Source organism: Austrofundulus limnaeus, unplaced genomic scaffold (assembly GCF_001266775.1).
Source record: "Austrofundulus limnaeus strain Quisiro unplaced genomic scaffold, Austrofundulus_limnaeus-1.0 Scaffold178, whole genome shotgun sequence".
NCBI lineage: Eukaryota > Metazoa > Chordata > Actinopteri > Cyprinodontiformes > Rivulidae > Austrofundulus > Austrofundulus limnaeus.
In genome coordinates, this window is record NW_013952580.1 from 125,243 (window position 1) to 134,846 (window position 9,604).

Below are 9,604 nucleotides of genomic sequence, written 5' to 3' on the forward strand. Positions count from 1 at the left end.
TACTGTCCACCACTGCATCACAGTCTAAATGACACTTGTTCAGCAGACAGTTATTGCCCCACTTTTGCTCCCTGATAAGTTGTCCAGTGTCATTTCAAAGAGTTATTGTGGTGAGCAGAGCACGGTGGGATTTATTTGCGCTCGTGCCGAATTATGTCCGCATCTCGTGTTTGCTAACAATAATTGTGAACGACAACGAGAATAAATGTCACGCGTCGAATGAAACAGGCAAAACATTCAAAATGGGAAAAAGAATCGTCACTGATAATGTTTCAGAACAAGCACAGAGCAATACGTGTTATGGGAGGAGAAAATAGCATATCACCCCCCTGATAGTAAACATACTCTTCTTTTTTTATTATCATGATTATTTGCTCCCAAATGATAGTGCACATTATGAGACTTTCTTTTTTTTTATCCTATCTTGAAGCACCAGTTCTACTATTGGGCACATATTGCAGCTGTTTCCCAACGTTTCTTGCCATTTGTTTGCTAAAAGTATTTGTTTTCAAGATGAATTGCTGCGCTGGCAGGCGGGATGACAGCCTACACGAAGATGATATTGAATTGATTTCTGAAATGTTGCAGAACGGACTAGTTGATGTGTACCACGAGACATGAATAATAAAAATTCTATTAAAAAGCTCTTGAATGGCTGACACTGGAATATTATTTGTGATGATTAATTTTCTTCAGTCATTATAAAAGGGAGTTGGCATCAGATTGCCTCTGACAAAATTGCTTTTCACTCCCTGGTGAATACCCTCAGTGTGCTTTTTGAGAGAACAAAACCATATTTCTCGGTGCAACATTATGTCAAGATAGTCCCAGGAAAAGACAGTTGCCCATGTATCACCTTATTAGCGCCGTAAAAATCGCTGCTGTTTTAACGGCCGCGGGTCACTTGGTTGTTCTGCATTTATTTTCCCCAAAGAGAACCGTGAGGTTTGCTKAACTTTTCTGTTTCTAAAGCACAACTGCAGTAGTAATTAATGAGAATATAAAATCACCACTAAGTGACTGTCAGCAGTGTGCTCCCCCACCCCCACATAATGAATTTGATTAACTGTATTTTAAAGGCATTTCAGGCTGACAGTTTGTTGCTTCAAAGCTGTCAGTATTTCTAAAGTAAATCATTCTGTACCGCCGCTGCTGTTGTCAAGCTAATTAATTTACTCTGTACATTTGTGCTGAACGAACTCTTTACACTGTTTTGAAGCAAAAATAATTTGCATTCGTAATGATTTTTTTCCTTATTATTTTTAGCACAACAGACTGAAATGATTGCTTCAGTTCTGTGTTTGTTTGTGTTAAACAACAATAACTAACAAGGTGCATTTAAATGATAATTAAGGAGATTTTTTATATTTGCACTGGAACACCCTTTGTACAAGTGAAAATATTTCCAATGTCTCGTCTTTCAGCGAATGTATTAAATGTTGAGATGCTTTAATGGGAGGGTTCCTGCTCTAGACAGCTTTTTGAACCTTCCATTTTTTTAGAAATACCGTTTAATTTTGACCAAACTGAAGAACTAATAGCTCGTGTGAGCTGGGTCAAAACCAAAGTTTATTGCTTCTATTTTAATTTTAGTTCTCAAGAACAGTACGGTATTAAAACTTTACACTGCTGCCAGTTTTACATTAACTGGTTATTCTGGGTGAAATATTGTGATTCCCCTGCAGGAGGCTGCCTCAGGCTGCACCAGAAGTGCTACAGCTAGCTATTGCTGAYACCATTTAAGCTTCTAAACAACTATAGAAATCTGTGTAAATAGTTGTGTAATACAAAAGTGTCAGTAGTGTTAGGGTCAATGAAATAGTGTTTGCATGAATCTATTAATATTTTGRGACTGAGGTTGTTTTAGGCCATCAGTAATCCACTCGATGCGTCTCAAACGAGCATTTATCTCATCAGTTTGATCAGGAATCWTATATTTCTTCAAGGTGATTTTGTTCAAAGAGATATTAAAAAAGATAAGATCTTACTTGCTCATAACATAATGCATTAAGGTCACAGATTTAGATTRCCGTGTTGTAATTTGATGTATTTTTTGTTGTTGTTGCCCACATGTGCAGTTTTATTGACCTTTATTTAAGCAGGCAAATCGCATTGAGATCACAGATCTCTTTTGCAAAGGTGGCCTGGGCCTGAAGGCAACCTATTATGTTTTTGGTCTGTGGGAGAAAACCGGAGTACCCAGAGAAAACCCACGCAAGCATGAGGAGAACAAACTACGCACAGAAAGACCCCGGGTCTAAACCGGGGGGTCGAACCCATGAGGCGTCAGTGCTAACCACTGAGCTGCTGTGCTTGTGCCGTGTCACTTTATTGCAAAACATGAACAATAAGWAAGCAAAGGTTGAGAATGCCCTTTTTCCTTTCTTTCAACCCCCTTTTTTTCCTTTTTATCATCTTTCAGAGCTACTCCAATCAGGGCAGAGGCAGCAGTGGTGGTGGTGGAGGAGGTGGAGGAGGAGGAGGAGGAGGGGCAGGGGACGAAGACTACGAAATACCCCCCATTACACCTCCAAACCACGTCGACCCTTCTCTGCTCCATCTCGCAGAGCATGAGTCAGGTTACCCCTTCCACTCCCTGCCTCACAATGGTTTGCTCAACTCCTACTCCTACCCCGAGCTGCCCGCCCTCATGATGTCCAACATGCTGGGTCAGGACGCTCACCTCCTCTCTGGGCCTATGCACTCTGTAAGTAAAGCATTTTTTTGCCTCTTTTTAGCTTTAGGCCTTTATGCAAATCAAAACATTATGTTACAGCAGGCTGTCAGACGTTGCAGTCACTGGAAATCAACCAACAACTTGGAAGCTTATTTCTGAAGATTTTACATGAAAAGATCAGGATTTCACAGGATTGTAATATTGTGAAAGAAACAGAAAAGCGACTAAATCTTCCGCACGTTCATCTCAACATTTCCTTCTACGCATTAGCTCTTATGTCAGCTGAAGGTCGAGAAAACTGAGACACTAAAGGATGCGCAAACTTTCTGATTACCTGCTACCAACTTAACGCAGAGACATCTCTGCTGCTAAGCTCAAAATAATTCCAGAAAGAAGCAAGGCAGTTCTGTGGTACACATTTTCCTTTACTGTGATTGGGGAAAAAAAGAAGAAAAAAAATAAGAAGGAACAGGATGGTGGGGTGCAGTGGGGCGCTGGTTTTGAACAGAACATCTTGATGGGGCTGAGGGGTGGTCATGGTGGTGGGGGGTGGGGGGTATCCCTTGTCAGCTACTTTTGCTTTTCAAAGGGATGCTGAGGATGCCCGTTCCCCCATTCCACTCCAGCGATGCGACTTTCTCTTATGTTAAACACGCTTCAGACCGAACATGTAAACACCCCTGGCGAACACATTCAAATGCTTTAATCATAGAATCGAATCAAATGAATTATAGATGGCCCGTGTGGTGAATTATTCAGCGTTATATACTTTCATCTGACATAAATATTACTTTTTTTTTCCTCTCTCCTCTTTCTCTCTCTGCTTTCCATCATGAATATTTATGCTTTAATGTGAGCATCCATGGCATTTATCCTCCAATAATCAGGTCTTATGTGATTTTCAGAATCAAACTGCATAAGTTACAGGCTCCTTTTTTTTTCCTGTGGGTGGTTAGCTGATGCTTCCATTTATAACTGGTCTTCAGGATTAACTAACCTTTGCCATTCTATATTAACAACATATGCTCAATAATTGTGTCGATAATGTTTGAACAGAATTATAACAATTGAACTGAGTTGATTTGGATACATCTGAGCCATTTGGGGGGAAAAAAATTTTTTTTTGGCCAGTACTATTTCAGAGGCAAACAGAGAGGGAGTGCCTGCTTCTTAAACAGCTTTTGTTTCACCTTTGCAATTATTTATTTTCAAATAGCCCTTCAGGGTAATGTTCCATTTTCTTATTTCACACCCCCTTTTCTCATAAATGAACCGTCATCGCCATAAATCATCGCACAAACAGAGACTTGCACACACTGTGAAAGGTCCAGAGATTTATGTAACACATTCATGTTTCCCACTTCCACATTTTAGTACTACTCCAGCAGAGGCTGGCTAATAATAGCCGCTATTAATATTTCTTGTTGCCTGGCAACCTCGGCAAGTAATAGCTTACTCTGGAAAAATAGATGACCGATAAGGAAAAAAAAGGGGAGGGGGGGGTAAAGGAAGGGCTGGAGTGGGGGGATTCAATTCATTTATTATCTCCTGGGACAAGAGGAGCTTATTTYTGAGGCTCAGGAATAGGAAAGTAGGCTGTATATTGAGAAATATTTTAAAGCAATTGGAGATGACGTTATTTTCATTTTGCTTCCATTAGGGATGTTTCATTTGATGTTTCCCCAGCAAAGTCAATTAACCTTAATTTCATACTGATAAAGGTATAATAAGGAAGATTGAATTTATGTCTGCTGCCTGCTTAAAGAATAATAAAGGGGGATGGAAATAAGCTCTCAGCAAAAACCAGGGTCAGAAACGATGAGGGGGAAAAAAGCTTTCTCCTCTGTTGTATTGTATTGACTAAAGTCAAACAATCAACTCCGAAAATTGGAAGAGATAGCTGAAAAACCAAAACGCTAATCATTCAGCGGTCTTCTTTCGCCGCGGCAGAAAAAAAAAAAAGCATGAAATGAAAAGTCGAGAGTGTTACCTTTAGGATACGCTCCTCTTCAATAAGAGCTATCCTTCAGTGCACGTTTAAAATCTCCTACAAGTACAAGCTCAGCTGGAGCAACAGATACGCTTCATCTCCAGGGATGTTGTTGCTGGTTTTTGTACAACATTTAGCCTAAGGCTAAAGCTCTGTAAACTTCACCCTGCTTTGGGATTCTCTTTTTCAGCATGCATCGATCCCACAGCAAACAGAGTTAAATCATTACAGGACTGAGTGCAGCGGCTTGACCGTCATCATGCTGCATGGCCAGATTATTTTGTCCTCGTTGCTTTGGTTCTTAATTTCTGGTCTTTTGAAAAATGACTAGATAGCAACGTTTAGATTTTTCAATCCCCTGAAAAGCTTTTTTAYGTTTCTTTTGTGTTGTTTAAAGCCAAATATCGTATTCTTTCTGTTGTTGTCTAGAAAGACGAGTGATTATGTAAGTGCTTCTGTGTGTTATTTTGTCTGTAACTCATTTTTACACATATYGAGCTGAAAGCTGGTGTGGTAGTAGCTGAGAGTGAGCCCTAACATTTGATCTGAGTCTTACCAAATCATGCAATCTGAAAACCATGTCATGCAYGGCAGTGAGACACGCCTATAAGAAATGCTATTTTCATTGTTATTGTAATGATAATGCCACAAATGACCAGTGTTGTATAAAGTACCACAAAGGGATACTTGAGTAAAAGTACAAGTAACTTGTGAAAAAAATTACTTTGGTAAAATTTTAAGTCTCCTTTAGGAATATTACTTGAGTAAAGGTCTCAAAGTATCTGATATATTTTGTACTTAAGTATTAATAGTAAAAGTATTGACTTAACGAGCAGTTCGATTTTCTGTAATGACATTTAGTAGGTGATGATCTTCCCAAAAAATGCAGAAATGACAATATAGTATTAAAATGATTAATTTACATTAAATTTAGGATGCACTAGTACAGCTGTTTCAGTTTATATACACATATCAAGGCTGCACAAACATTTTCCCCAAAATGAAAATCTATCTGAGGGCTGCGGCCAAATGCAATAATTCATGAAATACAAATACTTCTTAAGTACAGTCCTTTTATTTTAATGATTATGTCCTGCTGGAGTGTGACGTGATTTGTTTGTGGACAAACTAATACGGTATCAGAAATTTATACATTTATACTTCTCATTCAACCACAATTAAATTCACTCTATCTAGGGGGCACAATTTATATGGATAGTATTTAATTTTTACAATAACAAGCTGGAATGAAAACAAGCAAAAATGAAATAAAAGTAACGACTTTCTACTTCTTGTCTTTTTTAAATGTAAGGAGTAGAAAGTACAGATAATTGTGTGAAAATATAAGAAGTAGAAGTAAAAAGTAGGCTGAAAAATAATTACTTGAGTAAAGTACAGATACCCAAGATTTCTACTTAAGTACAGTAACAAAGTATTTGTACTTAGTTACTTTGGCTTGAAATAAATTAAGAAAGTGCTACGTTGCAGCTTTTTCTTTGCTTTTTTTCCATGTGTAAGGGTTGATTCTCTCTGCTGTAGCTGAATGTTTTTCTCAATCATTTTTTATTGCCAGTTTGAGCATTTCGTGAACTTCAAATTGCAGGAATCCAGCAAGGTGAAGCATCAACACTGGCATTATAGATTATAGAGCTGTCCGTCAGAAATGCTTTTACACTCAGCCAGCTCCTCCCCACACAACTCACTGACTCCGTGAGCCTCTCTGAACTGAGGCAGAAACAGCCAAGGAGGCCTGGATGCTGTGAAATGGAACAGGCTGTCGCTGCCAACGCTCATCGCTGAGGGAGAATTCCCATCTCACCCGCAGCTTTCAGTGTTCCTGTCATCTCGGCACCGGGGCTAAGAGGTGTCACCCAGGGGCCTCGTGTTCAACAAGCCCCCGCTAGTCGTTCAGGTCTGGATGGTGGCACAGCCGGGGGAGTTGTCAGCAAGATCCATCTCTTTGAAAAGATAAATAAATAAATAAAAGGGGAGGGACCCTTGCCAGCAGACAGTAATGAAAAGGTTGAGGCGGCCCCAGCGTGGAACCTTGAGGGGTGTCGGTGTGTTTAAATATTGAAGCGGAGCCACAGTCCCTGTCTCGTTACCAGAATAACGAGTCTGGTTAGGGAGGAGAAAAGCCCCAGCTGCTAAAATAAAAAAATAAAAATTAAATATATATATATATATAAAACCAGCAGCTGACAGTTTTTATAAGGATGTGACATGTATCCACTCAGATGGCTCCTTGTGGGAGTTTTGTCATTAAATATTTGGTGCTGGAATTGTTACATTTGGTAAGGTGATGTTTATCTAACATGTCATTAACAAGATGTTTCTATCTTGTGGCTGTGTTTAAAGGAGATATACCATACCTTTAAATCCTTCTTTATCACATTTAAATCATTGAGTTGGGGTATATATAAAGTGGAACTGCGGTGCTTTGGTCTGAATTCCTTCTTATAACTCCAAAAGCCCCTTTTTCACCTCTTTTCTGAGGAGTGTCTCAGATCAACTCGTTTTGAGGCTGTTTCTTTAAATCCAAACAAGGCTCTTCACAACCCGCCCACCTCTAACTTCCAGACTGGTCTATTCTAGTTTGATAGAGGGGTTTACGGCTATATAGCAGCACAGTAACTTCTTTATTTACAAATCGAATAAAAGATGTCAWCAAGGGAAGACTTCTCCATCCAGCCTTGTTAGAACCAGAGTCTGATCCAGAGCCAGWGGAGAATGAAGATGATGATTGTAGTTGGTAAGTCCAGACCTTATTTGGCAGTTCTGTCATAAATAATTTGATGTAATAGTTCAGAAAACATCATAGAAAACATAAAAAAAGTGAAAACAAGTGTATGAGTAGAAAAACATGATCCAAAAATAAGATAAAGACATCTATGCAGCACCAGGAGAGATTAAATTCAAAAATGTATTTAATGGCTAAAAAAGTTGATTTTGCATAAAAGGCAAATTCTGCCATAKGCAGAAAAGCTGCAGAACGGACTAGCTTACTCGTGACATTTAAAAATCCTGCAGCAACGCCACTTGTTCAAAGATGTAGGACGTGCAACATGAAGAACTGATTTAGTCTATTTTTTTTTTCAAAATTACTTGCTTTTGTACCTATTAATTGTTGACTTGTTGGAAAAAGAAAGACCTAATAGCAATTTAAAACAATCGGTAGTGCTATAAATGTGTGGACCATGACAGTTATTATTTAGGACGTACTAATAGTTGCTGAAACTGACACAGAAGCTGTATTGACAGCTATGATTGTACACTGATAGTTTAAAAACGCACCCGATCCAAACCATCAAACAGATACCAGAAAGGTTATCAACAATGGAGCTGTTAGAGATGTTCATTCTGGTACATTTAGACAAACAAATACAAAAAAAAAACTTAAATGCACAAAATGTGTTTGCAGTGTGATGTGAAAAAACCATTTCAACTGCCTAAGGAGCACATCTTGTACAACCCATTTGAACCTTGAGAATAGCTTATTTTATTTGTTCCAGYCTCTCTGCACCACCTGCTACTAATGAGATAACTCTATCTAACAAATGCTGCCAAAAATTGTTGTTTTAGTTGACATCGCTCAGTGCAACTGAATTACGAGTGTTTTATTATTCTTTTCTTTAAAAAATGTAAGTGAAACAGCAGTCTTTTTTTTTCATTGTAAGGTTTAGACATATCTCATATGACCTGCTTGCTCCGCTGCCTTTCACTTACATCTCTGTGACGTTCCCAGATAAATCACTTTTTGTAACAGCAGAAATATTTTTTCTTTGCTCCGACTTTTCATTTCACAAAAAAGACAGATGCCCTTCAGTGCCACATTCCACAGCAGAGGTGAACAATGCGTCTAGTAGTTGTCAAAATAAATGACAGCAAGATAATTGGTTGGGCTCCCCTGCTTCATTTATGCTGAAACAAATAGGCTTCCAAAGAGAATTGCTCTTTTAAAAAGCAAAGCTTTGTTTTGGTGCTCCTTATTATGCAAGCCTCAGAATGAAGTAATGAAGACAAGCATTAACGAACTGAGCATTAAAAACAAATCCACATTCATTGCAGGGCATGCATATTCATGGCACTAATTCAAATAACCTAAGGCGACTGTTACTGCTAATAAATATTTAAAACCGCGCGGTTACAGAGATTTGAACACTGCGTTAAATCTGACTTTCTAAAAGCATCATGTGCAAGGGTAAACAATTAGGAATGACAAAAACAGATTTTGTCTGGTGATCAAAATGCACGGGGAAAACAATATTCCATGTTGTCACATTAGTTGTGGGCCATTGATGCACCAAAGAGAGCAATGTGACAAGCAGGAGGACAATTAAAATAACTGTTAATAATCTTAATGATTAGTTGACTAATTAAGCAGTTAGAGTAATGAATGTCAAAGCCATTTATTTAACTGGAATTTAATTTTTTTGGTTTTGGTTTCAGAAATGAACACGTTAATGCTTCTTTTGCAATTTTAACACCTAGATTAGGGTTAAATGATGGAAGGGGCAGTCGTTTTTTTGTTGACACTACCAGAGGGCTAAATAGTTCTGTACGCTTGCCCAAATGTAATAAAACTGTCATTTAAAAATGTTTAGTATATGTATAAAACCAACACACAGTGTAGCAACTCAACATGTTTCATGCTCAAATGCATGTATAACAGCTGTACACTTTTTTTAAAATAAATACAAGTACAAAACGTTTCAAGCAAACAAAAAGTGAACACTTTCTTTAGTGAATTGAAATGCAAAGATATTTGTGGTCCTGGTAAAAAAAAAGTTGCTTATTATGACTTCAGTAAACCTCTCATATTTAGCTTTGTGCAACTTATATTAAAATCCTTCATGGCAGACATCTCTAAGCAGACTAAACAAATTCTGAAACAGTCTACCTCCCTCCCCAGAAAATTTTGTTATTGTTATTATTAC

At 38.2% G+C, this 9,604-nt stretch overlaps 1 protein-coding gene and 1 long non-coding RNA gene across 2 annotated transcripts in view; one reads left to right on the forward strand and one right to left on the reverse strand.

Moving 5' to 3' along the window:
• LOC106524164 (uncharacterized) overlaps positions 1–9,604 on the reverse strand; it is a 122,988-nt gene that overhangs the window by 95,225 nt on the left and 18,159 nt on the right. The gene's annotated exons all lie outside the window — the stretch shown is intronic.
• LOC106524163 (thymocyte selection-associated high mobility group box protein TOX) overlaps positions 1–9,604 on the forward strand; it is a gene marked incomplete at its 5' end in the record, with an annotated part of 59,856 nt that overhangs the window by 29,849 nt on the left and 20,403 nt on the right. The window contains 1 exon segment of the mRNA XM_014017856.1: positions 2,423–2,707. Coding sequence (XP_013873310.1) covers positions 2,423–2,707 — 285 coding nt within the window.